This window comes from Stylophora pistillata, chromosome 6 (genome assembly GCF_964205215.1).
Source record: "Stylophora pistillata chromosome 6, jaStyPist1.2, whole genome shotgun sequence".
Classification (NCBI taxonomy): domain Eukaryota; kingdom Metazoa; phylum Cnidaria; class Anthozoa; order Scleractinia; family Pocilloporidae; genus Stylophora; species Stylophora pistillata.
The window spans coordinates 4,510,787-4,535,735 of NC_142524.1; the positions used below are offsets into that span (position 1 = coordinate 4,510,787).

At 39.1% G+C, this 24,949-nt stretch overlaps 2 protein-coding genes and 1 long non-coding RNA gene across 5 annotated transcripts; 1 reads left to right on the plus strand and 2 right to left on the minus strand.

The window, feature by feature from the left end:
- The first annotated feature begins 765 nt into the window (after nt 1-765).
- Nucleotides 766-5,329, plus strand: LOC148727848 (uncharacterized). 2 transcript variants are annotated; one of them, XR_016002368.1, is made up of 2 exons: nt 766-1,260; nt 5,125-5,329. It is a non-coding gene; the product is annotated as an uncharacterized LOC148727848 (long non-coding RNA). The 2 variants fall into 2 exon arrangements; XR_016002367.1 differs by lacking the exon at nt 766-1,260 and adding an exon at nt 1,267-3,571.
- LOC148727849 (uncharacterized) lies at nt 5,304-15,430 on the minus strand. Of its 2 annotated transcripts, XM_088762789.1 has the most exons (3): nt 15,095-15,430; nt 11,421-12,254; nt 5,304-11,052 (listed from the first exon to the last, which is right to left on the minus strand). In XM_088762789.1, the coding sequence occupies exons 2-3, from the start codon at nt 12,199-12,201 to the stop codon at nt 6,686-6,688; spliced, it is 5,148 nt and encodes a 1,715-aa protein (XP_088618915.1). In that variant the 5' UTR covers nt 12,202-12,254; nt 15,095-15,430; the 3' UTR covers nt 5,304-6,685. The 2 variants fall into 2 exon arrangements, 1 of the variants encoding a protein (XP_088618915.1); XR_016002336.1 differs by lacking the exons at nt 5,304-11,052; nt 11,421-12,254 and adding an exon at nt 13,906-14,607.
- A 4,883-nt stretch (nt 15,431-20,313) lies between these two features.
- LOC148727850 (uncharacterized) lies at nt 20,314-21,168 on the minus strand. Its single transcript, XM_088724882.1, has 2 exons — nt 20,883-21,168; nt 20,314-20,446 (listed from the first exon to the last, which is right to left on the minus strand). The coding sequence occupies exons 1-2, from the start codon at nt 21,166-21,168 to the stop codon at nt 20,367-20,369; spliced, it is 366 nt and encodes a 121-aa protein (XP_088581008.1). The 3' UTR covers nt 20,314-20,366.
- Nucleotides 21,169-24,949: the final 3,781 nt, after the last annotated feature.

The window sequence follows — 24,949 nt, forward strand, 5'->3', positions numbered from 1 at the left end:
TCATATTTTGCTCACATGTTTTTTCACATGTTTTTTCACAGTTCTTAAAATTCACAAGTTTTTTCTCAGGTTCTAAATTTTGTGATTTTTCACCAAAATTCAGCCCTTGCAAAATTCACAGGTTTTTTCAGAGGGTGTTTCTGTGTCAGATGATATTTCACATGTTGTTCACAGGTTCTCATCCAATAGTGATACAAGAAATACTGTTTTGTAGCACAAGTTAATGGTGTCTAGTCTGGATTGGTCTTGAAAAATGCTCCTGAACATAGTTTAACTCCAAGTCTTGGTGGCACAGTTGTGTTGATCCATAGATGTCCCTCTCTAAGGATCAGATTTAAACCAGAGCACCATCCATGAATACTGAACATTGTCTCATTTCCCATTTATACTTGATATACATCCACAGAACATCTGTTTGTTGGCACCATTCTTGATGGTGTGATTTTCTTGACCAAACAGGGAGATTTAATCTACTTATATGGGAACCTCAAAGATCTGAATCAGGGAAAAGTTGCTGTATTTGGCCTGTATACTTAAAATGCTTTATTCTCCTATTACCATAGAGCTAATTCTCCTTGTGGATGACAATTTGTTTTTTTCTTAGTCAATCCTGAGAAATTGGTATTGTATCAAAGCAATATCCCCTACAAACTAGTTGACAATTTTCTTAGTTCTCACTGCTTCTCTGTATGGGTCTTTAACCCTTTGACTTCTAATAGAAACTAGCATCTAATTTCTCCTTACAATATTAACCCTGAATCAAACACTAATGTTAGGAGAATAAAGATAATGATCACCAATAAAGAACCTCTTGATTGGTAAACGAATTCTCCTTGTCAGCACTTTAAGAAATGTGAAGAGAACAGTAGAGAGAATTTGCATACTGGTATTGAGGTGTGAAGTGTTATTGCAATAGGATTTTAATTCTGTTTATCTTTGGAAGTGAAAGGTTTGTGGACATTTGTTTCAAGTTGCCTCTTGATAATAAATATCAACATTTGATGGTGGACCTAACCCTTTCAATCCCAAGATCTCATGAGGAATTCTCCTTGCTGTCTGTCAAACAATTCTTATAATCTTAGTTCTGAGAATTTGGTATTGGATCAACTAATAATTCCCTTAATTAAGTAATATTTTTCTTTATTTCTCATCGCTTGTCAGCTTGATATTGTTTTGATGTGGGTCTTCTTGATTTTTGCAGAAATACTTAATACTATAACCAGTTTCTTGTTATCTTTACCACAACAGCTGAAGAACAAGGTAGGTTCTGTTTGTCTAATTTGAAGAAAATTAGGTTGCTTACAAGAAATTTCCCAGATTCAAATTATAAGATTTAGTGGAATAGTGAAATGTATGGGATCTCAGGGAAATAGGGAACTGAAAGGGTCGGGAGAGAAATGGGAGGGGTGTGGGAGGGGTGTGGAATAGACATGAGAAGATTATAAGATGAGAGATTGTAGGGCAGGAAGTAGGAAAAACTTTTTTGTTTATCATTAATCTGCAAAGCTTCCCACTTAAGGGCTAGAGAGAAATGAGGGATTATAAGGCAATTTATGTCCAGGTGGTCCACTTTCATAGGGAATGTTTTGTAAATAATTGTAATCAGCCAAACTGGAATTTTAAATTACAGTTCCGAAGGGATGGTGGGAGTCATAAACACCAGCAGGGAGGGGTACAGCTGTATTTATATTTTTACAGAATCCACAAAACATGATTACATTGACTGTAAAGCAATGTTTTAAATTCTTTGAACAGAAAAAAATGGTTTTCTAGGATCCTGAATCCTTCTTTTATTTTCCCACAAACTCTGCTGCTTGCCAAAAGGTGATCTGCAAATGGTGATCAAGAGATTAAATAAAATTAACTATCCACAGAAAGAATTTTTGTAAGAAATGTAAATTTTCTCTGCTGAGTTGAGAGGGAAGAAAATTTGTCAACATACACTTTGTATCAACCAGGGTTTTTTTTTTTTTTTTTGACCCGTTCCCTGTGTCCACAATAGTTACTCTATTAAAATCTTGGTATTCATAACAAAAACTTCATAAGAAAAGATGTGAACAAAGGTCTTCTAACTCCCAAGATCACACAAGCAATTCTCCTTACTGTCTGCCATACAATTCTTATGATGTTAGTTGGAGAATTTGATATTCGATCAACTAACAACCCACTAATTAATTTTTTTCTTTAATTATTCTCATCACTTGTCAGTGTGATATTGTATTTATATTCTGAGGATCAAATCTATCTGCTACACTCATGGAAGTTCATAAAAAAAGTATTTAAAAATTCAGATCTCTGTTTATCAAATAATGTGAACTTCTTATTAATATGCTTGACCTGGCCCTTCCATTGCTAATTAACTGCAATCCACAATAGTTCACATCTTCATAACCCACAGACTCACCATATTTGGGGTTTTACACAGGTATAGACATTGCGGAAGATATTTGTGGCATACTTGTATAACCAGCTTGGTGAGCTCTAAGCTTCCCAGACTGTTTGAGATTTCAATTTTACACCAACTCTACCATTTGCAGGCCATTATATCATTATTGTTTGCAAATTTTCAGATAGTCAACTTGAAATCATGTTGATAAATACAATTTAAAGACACCCCCCAAATGTTTTTTTTGGTGTGATTTGTTTTCCACTGATTTACCCGAGTACTCATGTTATTGATAAATGTTTTTCTGTTCTGTTACTTCAGTGTATATGCATTGTCACATCATAACAGATCTGGAATCATAGTGTGCAGTCTACCCTATGGTATCTTGATAGCTACATACTCATTTCCTTGCACAAGTGTGAAGGCAGTAGAAATAGTGGAGAACACTTGTGAACAGCTGAGAAGATGAAACAAGAACTGGGTAATATCATGTCACCTTAAAATGTGCATTTGGTCTTCAGAGTGAACAAGCAAGAAATATTGGTGGAACCTGAATCTGGGACGGAGAAGCGACTCTTTACTGAAATCAATTTTAGAGTTTAATTCATTTTCATCATCATTACTTTCATTATCATCAACGTCGTCTTCACTGTCCTCATCATCATCATTATTATGATCATCATCATCATCATTATCAGACTGTGAGCACACTCTCTATGTAACAGACAGTCAAGTTTATAATTAACCTAACAGATGTTCTTCAGTCAATCCTGCCATTTGCAGTCACTTATGGCTGTTGCAAAACATCAGTTAAATTCTGTAAAAATAAGTATTGGAGGCCTTTGAAAATGAGGTTTTAATAGAAATCACTACTCAAATTCAAAGGTGTCTGAATTACTTTAAAAACCATTTTGCTGGTTGAAAGCTCTCACCATTAAAAACTAAAAAATTGATAATAATTTCACTGCAATACAAAGTATACACACTCCACCTACCTATGGTATCAAGTTGGTCAAATAATGATAAGCTGAAGAGGCCTCACATAATTCACTTTCAGCTCTCAAGCAGAGTGACCAATGAACAGCCCTACATGTACCTCAAGTGTGGCCATGTACATGGTCTTCATTCATTGAATTCACCTGAGAGAAATCTTGCAGACAAAAAAACTTGTCCAGTTTGTTTACAGTTAGTAAAACCTAGCATAACTAGCCTTTAAAATGACTCTAAGAAGAGATAAAGAAGTAACTTTTCCTACAAAGGAATTTTAGATTTTATAGAATTCTGATGAAATTTTCTACAAGGATTCTGAAGGGTAAATTTAGACATTTTAATGCAGTCAATCCTTTACTCCTGTGAGTGACTAAGACAGAATTTCTCATTACAATGTCAAAACAGTGTCAAGCAGACAAGTGATTATAAGAATAAAAAAACAATATCATACAGGGGGGTTATTACTTGATCCAACTCCATTTTCTCCAAACTATCATTATAAGAATTGTATGGCAGACAGTCAGGAGAATCAATCAGGAGATCTTGGAAATGAACGGGTTAATTTTCAGAATTATAGTGGGCTCTTTTGGTCAGTGAAGGCTCATGTGGAACATCCATCACAGCGATATTGCAGTGGATCTCAGTGATTAAGAGCAGTCTTGTGGCAGTCACCTTTCACTCCTGAGTGCTTGCTAGTCATTTTTGAGAGGGTTCCCCTATCCCACCTTCATTAGTCCCATCCACTGATGTAGTCATTGTCAAAAGGTGCCTGGAATACTGTCTCTTGGAGTGGGGGGAGGGGGGGGGGAGATTATCCTATTTACTGACTGGCTTACCACAGTGGAAAACATTTGACACTAAAGGTGTCCATTTTACTTTTTAAGCTAGCTGGTGTCAAATGACATTAATAATTTCCACTGCTTTATCAGGTATACAGTTATGTGCCACTTACTCTTGGAAAAGAACTGGCATTCTATCAGGGAGAACCTGCTGCTACACATACTTTTGTACTGTGTGGACATGTTTGCACTGGGAAAACAGTCGGGTTAAAGGTTCCTTGTCCCTCTAGAATGAGATACCCTTACATTTTTACACTGAAGATCAGTATCCTCCGGTTGATATTTACATTCATCTTAATCACATCTTTGCCCAAAATTACATTGATATTTTAGGGAGAAACTCGTTATTGGTCTTTTTCAGTTGCAGCTGAAAGAGTTAGATTTGTCTTTCTTTGGTCAGACCTCTTCCCCCCCCCCCCCCCCCCCAAGACTTTTCTGGGCTATAATTTGAACGAAACAATGGTTTACCATCCAGTTAGAGCCTATAAAGTCGCACTATGCATCAGCAAGAATTTATCAATCACCTATCAGGCTGTTAGGGAAGTTTTTGTAACAGAGTTGTAATCCTATATGAGACACTCTGCCAGCCAATATAACCCTTATTCTCCTTTAAGTGACCAAAAGAATTTCCTCTTAAAGTAAAAAAAAACCTTCTATAGCAGCTCTTAATATGAGGTGAGAAGAAAGCAAAATACTAACAAGGGGACTTTTGTTTCATCGACCACCAAATTCTCAGAGCTGAAATTGTAAGAAATGTGGGACAGAGTGTGGAGAGTTGATTTTTTGATCTTGGAGTAATTCAGCAGATGCTTATGAACTGTAAACTTCTCACAAATAACATCACTGTGTCTCGTTCATGAGGAGGAATTGATAATGAAGTGGTGTTTTTTCGTTATTCTTTTGATGCAGGTTTTGGCAACAATTTCCCATTCCTCATGGAGGTGATGCTTTTCAGGCCATATGCCCCATTCTTTGCTCAGCCCCTGGAGGGTGTAGATGGCTTTGTCCGAAACTGATCTTCTCGACCGACGAATAACATTATAAATAAAAGATCTATAAAACAGTATAACAATAAATGGTGTACAGCCTTGTTGCAGCAATTGGCTTTTATTAACATTAGCTGGCCTGGATTGATTAACTTATTTGTTAAAAAAGCTGATGTATTCTTGTAATTATGATTATTGTAACTTTTTAGACGTCTCTTTCTGTTTAGATTGTGCTCAAATTTTACAAAGGAAACGTATTTTCAAGCCACTTCATAAAAAGTGTAATTACGTTCGCATACCTGTAGTAGATAAAAGGTGGTCTGAAGTGAAGGTAGTCCACACTGATTTTCTCCTCAGCCAGTGTCTGTGAAATCTTATACTGCTCTAACAGCTACTAAGACAGAGGTCAAATGTCTGAGCATGCGTGAACGCTGGAAACGAGTAAGAGATGGCCTGCAGGCTGTTAGAACCAAGTTGTCAATCAACTCCAAAAACTAGTAATTCACGGTGTTTTAGAGAAAGTGAAAAACCTCAAAATGAAAATGTAAAATCAACAGTAAGAATACTTGATATTAAATTAACTTTGATTTAAAAAATTCTTAAATTTTCTTTTACAAACCAAATTCTTGTTTCCATAAATTTTGTGGGAGTGACGGGCAAACTGATTGAGTGACGGGCTTACTGACTAACTGAATGACGGACGGACGGACTGACTGACTGACCGACTGACTGACTGATCGATCGACTCTGACTGACTGAGCGACATTCGCTTTTGCTGACGCTCGAAACGTCAGCTTTGAAACCCTTTATGGTGACAAATTGACCTATCAACTCAATAAAACCAAATTACCTGAAATGACCGACTGATTGACTGACTGACCAGTTTGTAAGACATACAATCAACTCCATAAAATTAAGCGACTATCTTCGCTACAGAAGAAGATCGTTGCGGAAGACAAGATCAATATAAATGACAAATCCTGATTGGATCCACAAATTATCACTTTTTTGTCATGCCAAAAGTCAAAAGAATGTCTTCTAAACCAATCAATTAACTTTTAACTTTTCCGGCACATTTTAAAAACTTTTTAACTCACAGCTTTCGCAATACTCGCAAAGCAACCTTCAAGTTATCCCTTATAACTAAATATTTGAAGGGAAGAAAAAAATGCAAAATTTTGGGTCATCCTCGGTGTAAAAACCTGACAAGGTTTTCTTTGTTTCATAAGGTATTGTTTTGCTGTACGCTATTGTTTATAATGTTTTGTTGTCTTTGTTTTACGTCACTCGTGAGCTTCACAGGTTTTTTCACCGAAGATGAGCCAAAATTTTGATTTGAGGATGTCAAGTCCAAGCTGTGTTAATTAAAACGCTGAACCACAGTCGCCCAACTCGTGCTGTGTTATTCCGAGTGATTCGTAACTCTGAGCTGTGTCTGGGTGTTCTTGATCCCCAAACAGTTTAACTCGGATGTTAAGTCCCCGCTATTTGGACTGAAGCGCTGAAGCAAAGTTGCCCAACGAGTGCTGTGTTACTCCGAGTGATTCGTAACTCCTCGCTGTGTCTGGATGTTCTTCTCCAAACAGTTTAACTCGAATGTCAAGTTCGCGCTGTTTGGACTGAAGCGCTGAAGCAAAGTCTCCCAACTCGTGTTGTGTTATTCCGAGGGATTCGTAACTCTGAGCTGTGTCTGGGTGTTCTTGATCCCCAAACAGTTTAACTCGGATGTTAAGTCCCCGCTGTTTGGACTGAAGCGCTGAAGCAAAGTTGCCCAACGAGTGCTGTGTTACTCCGAGTGATTCGTAACTCCTCGCTGTGTCTGGATGTTCTTCTCCAAACAGTTTTACTCGAATGTCAAGTTCGCGCTGTTTGGACTGAAGCGCTGAAGCAAAGTCTCCCAACTCGTGTTGTGTTATTCCGAGGGATTCGTAACTCCTCGCTGTGTCTGGGTGTTCTTCTCCAAACAGCTTAACTCGGATGTCAAGTCCTCTCTGTTTGGACTGAAGCGCTGAGGCAAAGTCGCCCAGTCTATGCTGTGTTACTCCGAGTGATTCGTAACTCCTTGCTGTGTCTGGGTGTTCTTCCCCAAACAGTTTAACTCGGATGTCAAGTCCACGCTGTGTTGATTGAAGCGCTGAACGAAAGTCACCCAACGCGTGCTGCGTTATTCCGAGGGTTTCGTAACTCCTCGCTGTGTCTGGGTATTCTTCTCCAAACAGTTTAACTTGGATGTCAAGTCCGCGCTGTTTGGATTGAAGGGCTGAAACAAAGTCGCAAAGCTTGTGCTGTGTTACTCCAAGTGAAAGGTAACTCCTCGCTGTGTCTGGGTGGTCTTCTCCAAGCATTTTAACTCGGATGTCAAGTCCGCGTTGTTTGGACCGAAGCGCTGGAGCAAAGTTGCACAACTCGTGTTGTGTTACTCCGAGTGACTCGTAACTCCTCGCTGTGTCTGGGTGTTCTTCTCCAGATAGATTAACTCGGATGTCAAGTTCGCGCTTTTTGGACTGAAGCGCTGAAACAAAGTCGCCCAACTCGTGCTGTGTTACTCCGAGTGATTTGTAACTCCTCGCTGTGTCTGGATGTTCTTCTCCAAACAATTTAACTCGAATGTCAAGTCCGCGCTGTTTGGACTGAAGCGCTGAAGCAAAGTCACCCAACTCGTGCTGTGTTACTCCGAGGGATTCGTAACTCCTCGCTGTGTCTGGGTGTTCTTCTCCAAACAGTTTAACTCGGATGTCAAGTCCGCGCTGTGTTGACTGAAGTGCTGAAGGAAAGTCGCCCAGCTCGTGCTGTGTTGCAGCGAGGGATTCGTAACTCTTCGCTGTGTCTGGGTATTCTTCTCCAAACAGTTTAACCCGGATGTCAAGTCCCCGCTGCTTGGACTGAAGTGCTGAAAAGAAGTCGCCTAGCTTGTGCTGAGTTACTCCGAGTGATTCGTAACTCCTTGCTGTATCTGAGTGTTCTTCTCCAAACAGTTTAACTCGAATGTCAAGTCCGCGCTGCATTGACTGAAGCGCTGGAGCTAAATCACCCAACTCGACTTGTGTTGCTGCGAGTGATTCGTAACTCTCAGCTGTGTCTGGGTGTTCTTCTCCAAACAGTTTAACTCGGATGTCAAGTCCACGCTGTGTTGATCGAAGCGCTGAAGCAAATTCGCCCAACTCGTGCTGTGTTGCGGCGAGGGATTCGTAACTCTCAGCTGTGTCTGGGTGTTCTTCTCCAAACAGTTTAACTCGAATGGCAAGTTCGCGCTTTTTGGACTGAAGTGCTGAAGCAAAGTCGCCCAGCTCCTGCTGTGTTGCAGCGAGGGATTCGTAACTCCTTGCTGTGCGTGGGTGTTCCTCTCCAAACAGTTTAAGAAGGATGTCAAGTCCGCGCTGTTTGGACTGAAGTGCTGAAGCAAAGTCGCCCAGCTCCTGCTGTGTTGCAGCGAGGGATTCGTAACTCCTTGCTGTGCGTGGGTGTTCCTCTCCAAACAGTTTAAGAAGGATGTCAAGTCCGCGCTGTTTGGACTGAAGTGCTGAAGCAAAGTCGCCAAGCTTGTGCTGAGTTTCTCCGAGTGAATTGTAACCCTGAACTGTGTCTGGGTGCTCTTCTCCCAACAGTTTAACTTGCATTTTAAGCGCATGATTATAAAATCTCTGGGCCTCAGAATATTTCCGCATCGTGCACAGATAATTTCCATGGTCCAAGTAACATTTTAGAAGCTCTTCTTGATGCACGTGTAACCCAAGATTCTCATCAAGTTTCGAGTGAGTCTCTAATGACATGTTTTTATATTCCGTAATGGCCATCTCATGATAACTGATGCTTGCAGCAGACAATTTAGTTGCTTCCTTGGGATGATTGAACACACCCTTTAGTGTAGTTCTGACGTTGCGCTGAAATTTCCAAAAGCCGTGTGATCTCTGTAATGTCGGTTTCTGTAATTCTGTTGCTATTTGGATCACAGAATTGGTCATTGAGTTCTCGGTATATTTATCAAAAAAATGATTTGTTGCTGTGCCAACAACACAAATTATTTCTAATCTAAGCGGGTGAGTAATATGAGTATCTAGTTTTCGTGTTTGAATTTCTTCTTCGACAATGTTAACTTCTTCTTTGTTTTTCATTGGAGGAATGATAAGAAGACTCGTGTCTACAAATGCTCCACATTCTTGCAGCGCCTTCTTATAAAACTGTGATGCAATTGAATATTGTTTTTTGAAGCGATGACAAATGGCAAGAACCTGAAATGCAGTTGCTCGGAGAATTCTCTCTTCAGCATTGCCAGACATCAACGAAAGAGCTTCTTCTAAGCTTCGTATTCCTTCCTCTGTTTTCTTAGAAGACACTTGACAGATGCCTCTGTAACAAAAGAGTTTTCCTTTATACTCTGCCGAGAGAGATGAACATGACATTTGCTCGTCCCCAACTCCCGGTAGCAGCTTCATCGTTCTTCCTTTTGTGCCCCAGCACACTTCACCAAAAGCCATGGAAACCAGTAGCTGTTTGTAAACAACGCTTTTTCCAAGCTTCTTTGCCACATCGATTGCTGATTCGTAAATTTTGTCCACGACTTCTCCATCGCACCAGAAAAGGGAATCTAGAAATATCTCTGCTTTTATCAAAACACCAAAAGCAGCGTCACATGTCTTAGGATCTGAACAACTTTCTGTTAGACTTTGAATTATATTTTGCTTCTCTTCATAGAACTCAACAAATGCTGACATTGACTGTCCTGTCAAGAACTGTTCGTTCAACTTCTCAAACAGGGAAACGTAAAATGTAGAAAAGCGCACTTTTGAATTCACCATCGTTTCTATCATTTCATCTTCTCCTCTTTCTCTAACAAAGGACAGAAGCAATTTATGCATCGAAAATGAATTAGGTTTGGAACCAGAGTCGAGAAGCGATTTCCTCCGAAGCCTGTGCAAGATCTTCTTGGCCTCGAGGCTTGTTTTAATACCCATGACAGCTGCAGCTACCGAGAGGTTAAAATCCTCTGATAGAATACTCACAGACACCAGCGCCTCTTTCTCCTGCGCTGAAAGTCTTACAAAAGACGATTTGAATAAAACTTTTAATCTCAGATTGCTAGGATAGTCTGGATTATCCAACAGATCCACAGTGTTTTTTTCTACAGATTCTTTCCACTCCTCTAGAAACTGACTCGGTTGAGTGTTGTCTTCAGAAATGGTTGAGCACAACAGCTTAATGGCCAGAGGTACACGCCCGCAGATTTTTGCAATTTCTTCACGATCAGATGTGGTAATAGCGTTTGAAAGTAACTCACTCACTAACGCTTGAGAGAAGGACTCATCTAATGACCCTATTCTTACTGCATGGTGGCCTTCAAAATGCACGTTCATAAATTCAAGCGATTCCCTCGTGGTAATAACAATAGTTGCCTTCTTGGATCGACTAACAATGTCTTGAAGAAACTGTATAAAATTTTCCTTCACGTTCGGTGCTCCACTTTCGAGTAAGTCATCAGCATTGTCAAGAATCATCACAAACTCGTCCGAAATCTCAGTGAGAACTTTGAAAAGATCTTCGTCTATCGGCAGCTGCTGAGGTAGGTCATCTCTTGTAGTTCTTCTGAAAAAGCTAAAAAGCTTTGATATTAGATCAGTTTTGGAGTTTAGCCCACGTAAGGAGAAGAAGTAGACGGGTGATTCTTTAGCCTGGAGTTTATGTCCCACAGCAGTTGCCACAGAAGTTTTTCCAAATCCGGGTGAGCCCCATATCGACACGATTCGAGTGGATGTGGAACTCAGGTGACCGATGATCTCTTCACATTCTCTTTGGCGGCCGGCGAAGTGTGGAACCATCGGAGGAAGACATGATGGCGGAAGTAATACTGTTGAATCTTTAAAATGGCAAAGAACAGTGACAATCATGATGAGTATTCTGTTTAATAATAAAGGATTGTAAATCAAATGCCAATCTGAAATTGTCAACATGATAGATCAAATGCATGCATAATGATCTTTTTCGCGACTACCGGAGCGGCAGCTGTTTGTGAACTGCTCGTCGAGAATTGCGTGTGCGACAAGGTTATTAAATTGTTAATTTTTCACAAAATGGCGGATCTAATAGTCATTGAACTATTGGTCTATTTAAGCGGACGGTTCTCTAACAGCTAAGTTACCTATTTTAGTCTCGAAAAAAGGTTAAGAAGTGTAGCAAACTGTCTTAAATTTCTAAGATAGCCACAGAAGAGCTGTATTTTCATACCTCTCTGGTTCTGAGTAATTTCTAGTGTTAAGTCATCTATTTTTTGCTCCAACAAAGCAATGTCTTCCTTACTTGCACTATCGTCAACTTTTTCCTTCACTGCTATTAATTCGTTGATACTCTCGCCTTTGAGAAAGTCGTTTAGTACTCGAAGCTCCTGAATGATACCTTGCTCCAAATTGCGAACCTCTTTCGTGGGAAAGTCGGACTCTGTCAAACCAGCAATGGCATCAATTGGGTCAGTCTTGACACCAAGAGCTTTGAATGCTTCTTTAGTCAGCTGCACGTATTGGTCAAAAGTTGGTTTATCAATCTCTGACTTTTCTGAGTGACAAAGCGAATTTCTTAATAATCGAAGCTGATCAATCGCGAGTGCAAACGTTTCTTTCTGGTCTCCACTTGGACTCACCACAGACGCATGAAAGTTTCCATGAGGTATTTTACGGTGCTTCAAGTACAACTCACCAAGGGTCTTCTTATGACCTGTGCTGCCTGGCATAGAGAAGGACTTCGCATATATGGTGGCCTGAAAAAGGGTGGTACAGTCCCATTCTCTATAGGAAAGGTGTGTGGGAACTTTGGTTTTACCGCCCTCCTCGGTGAGAAACGAGTTCCTTACTGCTGTGGAGTCATCCCATGATTGATATCCGGGCAGATGCCTAAAGGTGTTGTCCCACATGGACTTGAACGTTTGACGCAAAGCGTTCGCGAACTCATTCAACACGATGGAGGCAAACTTGAAATAATTCAACTGCTTGTCACTAAAGGGCTGCAGTGACATGTTTGGCTCTGACTTTTGAGATCGCAACGGTTGGCTACAATGTCTTCAACAACCTAAACAAATTTTTTTTAAGGATAATTTATTCGGTGGAACATGTCCAATACACTTCAAAACACTCAATTACAAAAACGTTGACAACCACAAAAGCACCAGCCATTAGGAATCGGACCTAGCAGACTCATGAGTATGCAAGTACATGCTGATAACCACAATTATGCGTCGATCAATTTGAAGCTTTAACATCCTCCCCCTTGGAAACCTCCTAACTTCGAACTTTTGAAGATTTATTTGTTTAAATTCCAGCTTTCTTCCCTCCCCCCCCGGCCAAAATTGTGTTTCAAGACCTCCACCCAAGTGTCGCATTTCAATTGGTCACACTTTTGTAAAAGGCAGATCAGCGACCGTGAGTTACTATTCATTGAAAAAATAAATTTTGACTCTTCTGATTCAAACTCCTCACCCAGACAAGGTTCAAACTCCTCCTCCCGGACACAGAAGTTGGACGGGGGTAGTTGAAGCTCCGAATTGATCGGCGCAATGATTAAGGCCTCTATATAAATGCAGGAACACTAGTGATAAAAACTTTAAGGGTTCATCCGTTGAAAATGTGTTTTATAGGTGTAATAATTTTTGCTATCAAGTGAGTAATGCATCCTACTTATGACACAGTAACCCAGCTACAACAGGAGGTGGCTAGCGTTCAATTTTGGTGCAGGATTGGGAGAGATGGTGCACGCGCGGAGCGTGATGAACCAAAGGACTTCACGCGCGACTTCTCATGAGAGCGTTTTAAACAAAATCACTGTCGGAAACCTGTGAACCAAGACAAAAATAGAACTGCTTTCCACTTGGCTATTTCAAACTGCTTTGTGTGCGACGACCGTGAAAAAAAAAGAGAAAAAAAAATGAAAAAATTAAAAGAAACGACACAAATAGAGTTTCCTATAATATCATAGAGTTCTTCAACAGTGTTCTCCTTGTTTACACTTAACGACTCAAATGTACACCAATGGAAATAAAAATAGTCCTCGTACCACGCAAAATTTACATGTAGTAAGTTTAACACCGCCAATATTCAGAAATGAAACTCATCTAAGTTAACATCACATTGAAGATGTACACCTCACATTTTCTTCTCTTTTTAACCCTGTATTTTCTTCATCCTCTTTTTAGATGTATCCAAGGCTATATTGAGACTCTCGTGTTGCGCCGTATTTCGGAGTTTAAGAAATCGAAAGATAGTAACAAACACAACAAATTCTTGGGAGCTAAGGACTTTGTAAAAATCCCGTAATGTGCTTTTCGTAGTCTCACCCATTCTTGGGACCCCTTGACTCGAGTTAAGCTGAGACTTCGAAACACATTTCGGTAACTACGCGAAAAGTTTCCGCAATGAGGGGTTGTCATGGTATTCGGTTAAAATATTTCTTCCACCTCTTTCTGTTATGCCGATTGTTTGAACACAAAATTTTTCCCAGCACTCAGCGACACAAAAAGAAACATCGATCATAAAGCAGCAAGATGTACCAATATTGCAGTTTGCTCAACAAACATTTCTCACAGACCTTTATGGAAATGCTGGTCTCTTTTCTGCTTTGACTGTTTTTAAAAGCACATAATATTTCTCAGGTCTTGATGAATAACAAGGGCCATCGATCAGAAAACACTAAGATGTAGCGATATTTCTTGTCATGTCAAGTAAAATGCCGTTTGTGTAAAGAATCTTTATTATCGATATGGTGATTAGTCTTCTAAGTAAGTATAACACAAAAATATTATCTACCCATCTTGAAATTCAAGTTAAATTGTTAAAAATGTTGACAGCGCATAATAAGACTGATTATCTCTATGAATCATGCACAAATCGAATAACTACAGCCCGAAATTCACCCTTAAACTCACCATCAGAGTTAGAAATGCAGCTCAAATTAACTTATGCATCTTTCTCAAAGAAAGAGTCACACTTTAATGTTTTTGATAACAAGTATCTCATAGTTCAGATGCGGCTAGGCCTGCAAGGGAAATTTCCCTTCTATTTTAAACTATTTGAATTACTTGTCATTGCACAATTTCGAATGTCACGATCAAGTGGTGAGATACCCTGAACCAAAAGACCTTGAAAACAAACAAAAATCATACAGTTCCGTCATAGAAAATTCTTTCGTTAACGTGAGAAGTTGCAATAACAATACTCCGTGTTACCCAAGTACAATGATTACCATGCAGTTACGAAGAAAGCGAGGCGGAAAACAACTTCACATCAAAATTTATATTAAACTAAGTTCAACACTGCCAATATTCAAGAGATGAAGTTCGTTTAAGTTGACGTCACGTTGAAGGTGTACGCTTAACATTTCCTTCTCCTTTTAACACTGTATTTTCCCCTCATCCTCTTTTAAAATGTATCTAAGGATATAATGAAACCCTCGTGTTGCTTAGGACTTCGGAATTCAAGAAATTCAAAGTGATGATGCAGTAACAAACACAAAAAATTCTTGTGAGTTAAAGACTTTGGAAAAATTCCTTAATCACGGTGCTTTTCGTAGTCTTACCCATTCTTGCGAACACTTTGCTCCAGTTATGCTGAGATTTCGAAGGATATTTTGGTAACCACGCGAAAAGTTTCAAAAAGTTTACTGTTTCCGCAGTGAGTTATTGTCATGGTATTTGTTTAAAATATCTCCTCTCCCTTTCTCTGTTGTGACTGTTTGAATACAGAATTTATCCCAACACCAAACGACTTACAAAAGAAAATCGAAAGCAGCAAGATGTACGGATATTTCTTGTCATATAAATAAAGATGCTGTTTTCGCAACAAACATTTAAAGCAGACCTTCATCGATATGGTGGTTAATCTTGTTAATAAGTAGATGGAAAACTGTTATATACCCACCTTAAAACTCAAGTAAATATCCCAGAAGTCCTCAGTTCGGTGCACAATGAGGCTGATTTGCTTTAGGAATCGTGCTCAAGTCGGACAACTAGAACTCGAAAGTTATCCTTAAACTGGCTGTCAGTGTATGAAATGCAACTCGAATTAAGTTATGCATCGTTCTTAAAGAACGAGTCTATTGCTTTTGGAAACAAATGTAGCGTGGTGGTCATAGGTCAGATACCCATTTGGAAGGGAAATTTCCCTTCGATTCAAAACTACCCACTCGTTACTGCACAATTTCTGATATGAAATGATAAGGTACCCTGATCTATAACACCTTGGAAAAAAAATCCACCCAAAAAAATGCCTTTGTGACCACTAGAATAATAATCATACTGAGTGTCACGCAAGCACAACCATTACCATCAATCACGAAGAAATCGAAGCGGAAAATGGCTCCATGACAAAATTTACGTAAATTAACTTCAACACTGTCAGTATTCAGAGATGAAACTCGTTTAAGTTGACATCACATTGAAGGTGTTCACTTTAACTTTTCGTCATTCTTCGACACTGTATTTCCATTGACCGTCTTCTAAAATATACCTCAAGCTATTTTGATAATTATGCGGTAGACAGTGCGATGGAATTCAAGGATCGAAAGGTGATAACACACCAATAAACACAGCAAATTCGTGGGAGCTAAAGGCTTCTAAAAAACATTACCACGAGCTTTCAATAGTCACTAGCGATATTGCTTAATCTAACACCAAATTCTCAGAGTTTAAATTGCAAGAACTGTAATAGCGGACGGTGCAAAGAGTTGATATTTTGATCTTGGTGGTAAAAAAGGTCAAACATGCTTAGCTTCTCACAGATAACATCGATATGTCTCGTTCATGAGGGAGAATTGAAAGTAAAGTGGTGTTTTTTCTTTTTTTCTTTTGATGCAGGTTTTGGCAACAACTTCCTGTTCCTCATGGATGTGATGGTTTTCAGGCCATATGCCCATTCTGTGCTCAGCCACTGGAGGGTGAAGAGGGCTTTGTCAAACAGATCTTCTCGACCGACGAATAACATTGAAAATAAAAGATCTATAAAAAAAAGTATAACAATAAATGGTGTACAGCCTCACTGCAGCAATTGGCTTTCATTGACAGTAGCTGGCCTGAGTTGATTACTGATTAAGTTATTTATAAAAAAAAAGCTGAAGATGTGTTATTGCAATTATTATTATTGTAACTTGCTAGACGTCTCTTTTCTGTTTAGATTCTGCTCAAATTTTACAAACGAGTCATACTTTTTTTAAAGCTACTTAATAAATGTGTAATTAAGATCGTATACCTCTAGAAGATAAAAAGTAGTGTGAAGTGAAAGTATTCCACACTGATTATCTTCTCAGCGAGTGTCTGTGAAATCTTTTATTGTTCTAACAGCTACTAAGGCAGGGGTCAATCGCCTGTCCATATATGAACATTGAAAACGAGTAACAGGTGGCCTGCAGGCTGTTAGAATCAAGTTGTCAGTCAACTACAAAAACTAGTAATTCACGGTGTTTTAGAGAAAGTGAAAGGCCGACAAAAACATAAATGCAAAATCAACAGTAAGAATACTTGAAAATAACTTAACTTTGAGGTAAAAAAAGTATCTAAGTTTTTCTTTTCCAGACTTACAGAACTTTGTTTCAGTTCAACTTCTAGTTTGCATAGATTTTGTGCGAATGACGGGCCAACTGACTGAGCGATGGACCAACTGATTAACTGACTGACTGACTGACTGACTCTGACTGACTGAGTACATTTTGAAAACTTTACAACTCAAAGCTTTCGCATTACTCGCAAATAATTTCAAGTTATCAAGTATAAATTAATATTAGAAGTGGAGAAAGATTTGCCAAATTTTGATTTGAGATTTAGCAATCTCTTCCTCACCACCATGAGCCCAAGGTAAAAATATTCTTTAACTTTTTTTACTCAAAAGGGGTAGCAAAACCACGATAAGCGATTTAACTTCTCCAACATGTTTGCGAGCTGCAGAGTCGAACAAGTTTTCGTCCCTTTCAAAAGCGATCAACTCTTGAGCCATAACTGCATGTTCTTCTCCAAACAGTTTAACTCAGATGTCAAGTCCGCGTTGTGTTGATTGAAGCGCTGAAGCAAAGTCGCCTAGCTTGTGCTGTGTTACTCCTAGTGATTGGTAACTCTCGGCTGTGTCTGAGTGTTCTTCTCCAAACAGTTTAACTCGGATGTCAAGTCCGCGCTGTATTGACTGAAGCGCTGAAGCAAAGTGCCCAACTCGTGCTGTGTTTCTCAGAGTGATTAGTAACTCTGAGCTGTGTCTGGATGTTTTTCTCCAACTGAACAGTTTAACGTGGATATCAAGTCCGCGCGGTGTTGATTGAAGCACTGAAGCAAAGTCGCTCAGCTTGTGCTGTGTTAATCCGAGTTATTGGTACCTCTGAACTGTGTCTGGGTGGTCTTCTTTTAACAGATTAACTTGGATGTCAAGTCTGCACTGTCTTGACTCAGTGAAGCGCTGAGGCAGTCACCTAGCTTATGCTGTGTTACTCCAAGTGATTGGTAACTCCGAACTGTGTCTGGGTGTTATTCTCCAAGCAGTTTAACTCAGATGTCAAGTCCGCGTTGTTTGGACTGAAGCGCGGAAGCAAAGTCGCTCAACTCGTGCTGTGTTACTCCGAGTGATTGGTAACTTTCACCTGTGTCTGGATGTTCTTCTCCAAACAGTTTAACTCGGATGTCAACTCCGCGTTGTGTTGATTGAAGCGCTGAAACAAAGTCGCCCAGCTTGTGTTGTGTTACTCCGAGTGATTGGTAACTCTGAGCTGTATCTGGATGTTCTTCTTTGAACAGTTTAGCTCGGATGTCATGTCCGCGCTGTTTGGACTGAAGCGCTGAAACAAAGTCGCCCAATTCGTGCTGTGTTACCCCGAGAGATTGGTAACTCTGAGCGGTGTCTGGATATTCTTCTCCAAACAGTTTAACTCGGATGTTAAGTCCGCGCTGTTTGGACTGAAGCGCCGAACCAAAGTCACCCAACTCGTGCTGTGTTACTCCGAGTGATTGGTAACTCTGAGCTGTGTCTGGGTGTTCTTCTCCAAACAGTTTGATTTGCAACCTTAGTGCATGATTATAAAATATCTGGGCCTCAGAATATTTTTGCATTTTGAACAGATTCCCACCCTGGTCGAAGTAACTCCTTAGAAGCTCTTCTTGATGTACGTGTAACGCAAGATTCTCATAGAGTTTCGGGTAAGTCTCTAATACCACGTTTCCATATTCCGTAATGGCCATTTGATGATAACTGATACTTGCAGCAGACAATTTAGTTGCCTCTTTGTGATAATTCAACACACTCTTGAGTGTAGCACAGACGTTGCGCTGAAATTTCGAAAGGCCGAGTGATCTCTGTAATATCGGTTTCTGTAATTCTCTCGCTATTTGAATCATAGTATTGCTCATTGAGTTCTCCGTATATTTATGAATAAATGATTCGTTGCTGAGCCAACAACAGAGATAATTTCTAATCTAAGTGGATAAGTAATAGGAGTGTTTAGTTTTAGGGTTTGTTCCTCTTCCTCGACAATGCTAACTTCTTTGTTTTCTATTGGAGGAATAATAAGAAGACTCATGTCTACAAATGCTCCACATTCTTGCAGCGCCTTCTTATAAAACTGTGACGCAACTGAATATTGTTTTTTGAAGCAATGACAAATAGCAAGAACCTGAAATGTAGTTACTCGGAGAATTCTTTGTTCAACATTGCCAGACATCAACGAAAGAGCTTCTTCTAAGCTTCGTATTCCGTCCTCTGTTTTTCCAGAGGCCACTTGATAGATGCCTCTGTAACAAAAGAGTTTTCCTTTATGTTCTGCCGAGAGAGATGAACATGACATTTGCTCGTCCCCAACTTCCGAAAGCAGCTTCATCGTTCTTCCTTCTGAGCCCCAACACATTTCATTAAAAGCCAGGGAAATCAGTAGCTCTTTGTAAAAAAAGCCTTTTTCAAGCTTCTTTGCTGCATCGACTGCTGATTCGTATATTTTGTCGGTGACTTTTCCTTCGCACCAGAAAAGGGAATCTAAAAATATTTCTGCATTTATCAAAACACCAAAAACAGCGTCACATGTCTTAGGATCTGAACAACTTTCTGTCAGACTCTGAATGATATTTTGCTTATCTTCATAGAACTCAACAAATGCTGACATTGAATATCCTGTCAAGAATTGTTCGTTCAACTTCTCAAACAGAGAAACGTAAAATGAAGAAAAGCGCACTTTTGAATTCAGCATCGTTTCTATCATTTCATCTTCTCCTCTTTCTCTAACAAAGGACTGAAGCATTTTATGTAACGAAAATGAATTAGGTTTGGAACCAGAGTCGAGAAGCGATTTCCTCCGAAGCCTATGCAACATCTTTTTGGCCTCGAGGTTTGTTTTAATACCCATGACAGCTGCAGCTACCGAGAGGTTAAAATCCTCTGATATAATACTTAGAGACACAAGCGCCTCTTTCTCCTGTACTGAAAGTCTTACAAAAGACGATTTGAATAAAAATTTTAATCTCAGATTGCTAGGATAGTCTGGATTGTCCAACAGATCCACAATGTTTCTTTCTACAGATTTTTTCCATTCCTCAAGAAACTGACTTGATTGGGTGTTGTCTTTAGTAATGGTGGAACACAAAAACTTAATGGCCAAAGGTACATGCCCGCAGATTTTCACAATTTTTTCACCATCAGATGTGGTAATAGCGTTTGAAAGTAACTCACTCACTAACGCTTGAGAGAAGGACTCATCAAATGACCCTATTCTCACCTCATGGTGGCCTTCAAAATGCACGTTCATGAATTCAAGCGATTCTCTCGTGGTAATAACAATAGTTGCCTTCTTGGATCGACTGAGAATGTCTTGAAGAAACTGTATAAAATTTTCCTTCACGTTCGGTGCTCCACTTTCGAGTAAGTCATCAGCATTGTCAAGAATCATCACAAACTCGTCCGAAATCTCAGTGAAAACTTTGAAAAGATCTTCGTCTATCGGTAGCTGCTGAGGTAGTTCATCTTCTGTAGTTCTTCTGAAAAGCTAAACAGCTTTGATATTAGAACAGTTTTTGAGTTTAGCCTTCGTAAGGAGAAGAAATATAGACGGGTGATTCATTATCCTGGAGTTTATGTTCCACAACAGTTGCCACTGAAGATTTTTCCACAACCAGATGAGCCCCATATCGACACGATTCGAGTGGATGTGGAACTCATGTGACCGACGATCTCTTCACACTCTCTTTGGCGGCCGGCGAAGTGTGGAACCATCGGAGGAAGACATGATGGCGGAGGCAATACCGTCAGTTGAATCTTTAAAATGGCAAAGAACAGTGTCAATCATGATGAGTATTCTGTGTAATAATAAAGGACTATAAATCAAATGCTAATTGCCTTGAATTTAATCTGAAATTGTCCACATGATAGACCAAATGCATGCATAATGATCTTTTTCGGGACAACCGAAGCAGCAGCTGTTTGTCAATTGCTCGTCGAGAATAAGTGCGTGTGCAACAAGGTTATTAAATAATTATTATTCATTCTGAAAATGGCGGATTCCATAGTCGACCTATTGGCCTATTTAAGGGAACAGTTCTCGAACGGTCACGTTACTTATTTGAATCTCGAAACGCACTAAGAGGCGAGTTCTGTCTGTATATTTAGGCTGGGGAGATAGAAATAGAGTATTTAATATACCAAACTTTCTTGAAATTTCTAATATAGCTAAAGAAAAGCTGTAATTTCATACCTTTCTGGTTTTGAGTAATTTCTAGTTTTAAGTCATCAATGTTTCGCTCCAACAAAGCAATGTCTTCCTTACTTGCTCTACCGTCAACTTTTTCCTTCACTGCTATTAATTCGTTTAAACTCTCGCCTTTGAGAAAATCTTTTAGCACTTGAAGCTCCTGATTGATACCTTGCTTCAAACTGCGAACCTCTTTCGTGGGAAAGTCGGACTCTGTCAAACCAGCAATGGCATCAGTTGGGTCAGTCTTGACACCAAGAACTTTGAATGCTTCTTTAGCCAGATACATATATTGATCAAAAGTTGGTTTATCAATCTCTGACTTTTCTGAGTGACAAAGCGAATTTCTTAATAATCGAAGCTAATCAATCGCGAGTGCAAACGTATCTTTCTGGTCTCCACTTGGACTCACTACAGGATGCGTGAAAGTTTCCATGAGGTATTTCACGGTGCTTCAAGTACCCAGTTTATTGTTATCTTTACTACAACATCTGAAGAACAAGGTAGGTTCTGTTTGTCTAATTTGAAGAAAATTAGGTTGGTTGCAAGAAATTTCCCAGATTCAAATTATAAGATTTAGTGGAATAGTGAAATGAATGGGATCTCAAGGAAATAGGGAGCTAAAAGGGTTGGAAGAGAAATGGGAGGGGTGTACGAGGGGTGTGGGAGGGGTGTGGGAGGGGTATGGAATAGACATGAGAAGAGGATAAGGTGAGAGATTCTAGGGCAGGAAGTAGGAGAAACACTTTGTTTATCATTAATCTGCAAAGTTTCCCACTTAAGGGCTAGAGAGAATTGATAAATTATACGCCAATTTATATCCAGGTGGTCAACTTTCATCGGGAATGTTTTGTAAATAACTTAATCAGCCAAATTGGAATTTTAAATTACAGTTCTGAAGGCATGGTGGGAGTCATAAACACCTGTGCAGAGGGGTACAGCTATATTTACATTTTTACAGAATCATCAAAACATTATAATAAAAGTTGGCAGTAAAGCAATGTCTCAAAGTGCTTTGAACAGAAATAAATGTTTTTCTAGGATCCTCCATCCTTCTTTCATTTTCCCACAGACTCTGCTGCATGCCAATTAACAATTGGTTCATGCTTTAGCGTGCACTATCGAGTTATGGAGCACGCGGGAAGTTTGGAGAGCACGAAAGAGGTGTAAGAGTTGCCCGAGGCAATAGCCGAGGGTAACTCTAGCTTCTTGAGTACTCTCCAAACTTCCCACGTGCTCCATAACTCGATAGTGCACAGCTGAAAGCATGAACCAACTGTTTTAGAACATAGCCGGTCGAATTGTACATCAAATCCAGCGCGAAAAACGGAAAACAATATCAATTGAAGCGAATCGTGATGGCGCTGATGCCGAGTCTCCTTTTCCGTTGTTTTTCTCTTTTCCTGCCTCATTTAAGAACTCTAGCCCAATGGAAAAGGTCGAAAAATTGTCTTCGTTTTGGGACTAGTAGGCCGAGTCTCTCTTTGTATCCATTATTGTCGCGAAATATATTATTTTTCCCTACGCTAACAATGGCCACTTGCATGAAAAAAAAAATTTTCTGGCGAAGCGATTTGCTCACGCTATCAGCGTGCACTATCAGAATTTTGAGCACGCTTACGTATACTGAACTTGATTGCGCGGCTCTGCTAGCTATGTTCTAAAAGGAATTTATTCTGCAAACTTTAAACGGTAACCAAGAGATTAAATACATTATCTACAGAAAGAATTTTTGTAGGTAATGTAATTTTCCTTGCTGAGTTGAGAGGGAAGAAAATTTGTCAACATACACCTTGTATTGGCCAGGGTTTTTTTTTTTTTGACTCATTCCCTGTATCCACAATATTTACTTTATTAAAATCTTGGTATTCATAACAAAAACTTCATAAGAAAAGATGTGAACTAAGGTCTTTTAACTCCCAAGATCGCACAAGCAATTCTCCTTACTGTATGCCATACAATTCTTATGATGTTAGTTTGGAGAATTTGATATTCGATCAACTAATAACCCCTTAATTAATTTTTTTCTTTAATTATTCTCATCCCTTATCAGTATGATACTGTATTTATATTGTGAGGATCAAATCTATCTTCTACGCTTATGGGAGTTAAAGGGTTCATAAAAAAATTATTTAAAAATTTAGTTTTCTGTTTATCAAATAATGTGAACTTCTGATTAATATGCTTGACCTGGCCTTTTCCATTGCTGAACTGCAATCCACAATATTTAGTTCACATTATCATAACCCACAGACTTACCATATTTGGGGTGTTACACAGATATAGACATGGAGGAAGATATTTGTAACATACTTGTATAACCAGCTTGGTGAGCTCTAAGCTTCCCGGACTCTGTTTGTGATTTCAATAAGTTACAATTTTACACTGAGCAACTACACCATTTGCAGGCCATTATACTATTATATTATTGTTTTCAAATTTTCAGATAGTCAACTTGAAATCATTTTGATAAATACAAGTTAACAGTACCCCTAATTTTTTTTTTCCTGGTGTGATTTGTTTTCCACTGATATACCCCAGTACTGATGTTATTGATAAAAAAAAAATTATGTTTTTCTGTTCTGTTACTTCAGTGTACATAGAATGTCACATCATAACAGATCTGGAATCATAGTGTGAAGTCTTCCCTATGGTATCTTGATAGCTACATACTCATTTCCTTGCACAAGTGTGAAGGCGATAGAAATAGTGCTTACTCATCTATGTGAGTTAAAGCTGTTCCAGATTCTTAAACAGCATCTGCCCTCAGTCCATACTACGCTGACGATACACAGTTGTATTTGTCATTTAAGCCCTCTGACTCTTCCAGTGAAGTCGATGCTGTATCAGCCATGCAAAAGTGCATCTGCGATGTCCGAGCATGGATGAGGGAGGATCAGCTGATGCTCAGTGGTGACAAGACTGAGTTCCTGATTATAGGTACACGTCAGCAGCTCTCAAAAGTTTCAATCCAAAGCATCAAGATTGGGCAGACTGAAGTCTCTCCTGTAGCCTCTGCGTGCATGCGCAATCTAGGCACATGGTTCGATACGCATCTGGATATGGGAGCTCACATTACAAAGACTTGTAGCAGTGCTTTCTATTATTTATACAATATATGTCATATTAGGAAATATTTATCCAGGGAATCTACTGAGAAATTAGTTCATGCTTTCATTAGTAGTAGACTGGATTATTGTAATAGCCTTTTGTACGGAATCCCAGAATATCAAATTATGAAATTGCAACGTGTTATGAATGCAAGTGTGAGACTTATATATCGTGCGCACAAGTTCTGTCATATTACACCTCTACTCGCTGAGCTACATTGGTTACCAGTCCGCTTCAGGATACATTATAAGATACTCTTGATAACTTTTAAAATTCTGCATGGCCTCTCACCTAAGTACCTTTCAGATTTAATTAGTATTCAACGGCCTTCGTCCTACCATTTGAGGCGCAACGATAATGGTCGTTAGCTGGAAAGACCAAGTGTGAAAACTAAGAAAACATTGGGTAACAGAGCTTTCCTGGTAGCTGCTCCTTTCCTATGGAATAAGCTGCCAAGGTCCGCGCGCGAAGCAAAGAACGTAGAATCTTTTAAGATTTTACTTAAAACATTTTTATTTAAGGAACGATTTCAGTTATCTTAGTATATCTATATTTTTATTTGTAATTATCTTTCACTAATTTAATGTAAATAAGTATATATAGTTTATGATTTTTTACAAAGAATTGTATAATTTTAGTTATTAATTACTGTTGTGAAGCGCTTTTGAATATTTTATAGAAAAAGCACAATACAAATAATAAATGTTATTGTTATTGTTATTGAACAGCTGAGAAGATGACACAAGAACTGGGTAATATCATGTCACGTTAAAATGTGCATTTGGTCTTCAGAGTGAACAAGCAAGAAATATTGGCAGAACCTGAATATTGGATGGAGAAGCAACCCTATACTGTCATCAATTTTAGAGTTGAATTCATTTTCATCATCATTACTTTCATTGTCATCAATGCCATCTTCATTGTCCTCCTCATCATCATCATCATTATCAGACTGTGTG

What these genes read in the sequence shown, in the direction of transcription:
- LOC148727849 (XM_088762789.1), bottom strand. Translation starts at nt 12,201, where the DNA reads ATGTCACTGCAGCCCTTTAGTGACAAGCAGTTGAATTATTTCAAGTTT. An exon ending in AATTACTCAGAACCAGAGAG is followed by an intron (nt 11,053 to 11,420) that starts GTATGAAAATAC and finishes GCCATTTTAAAG; the next exon opens with ATTCAACAGTATTACTTCCG.
- LOC148727850 (XM_088724882.1), bottom strand. Translation starts at nt 21,168, where the DNA reads ATGTATCTGGCTAAAGAAGCATTCAAAGTTCTTGGTGTCAAGACTGAC. An exon ending in AATTACTCAAAACCAGAAAG is followed by an intron (nt 20,447 to 20,882) that starts GTATGAAATTAC and finishes GCCATTTTAAAG; the next exon opens with ATTCAACTGACGGTATTGCC.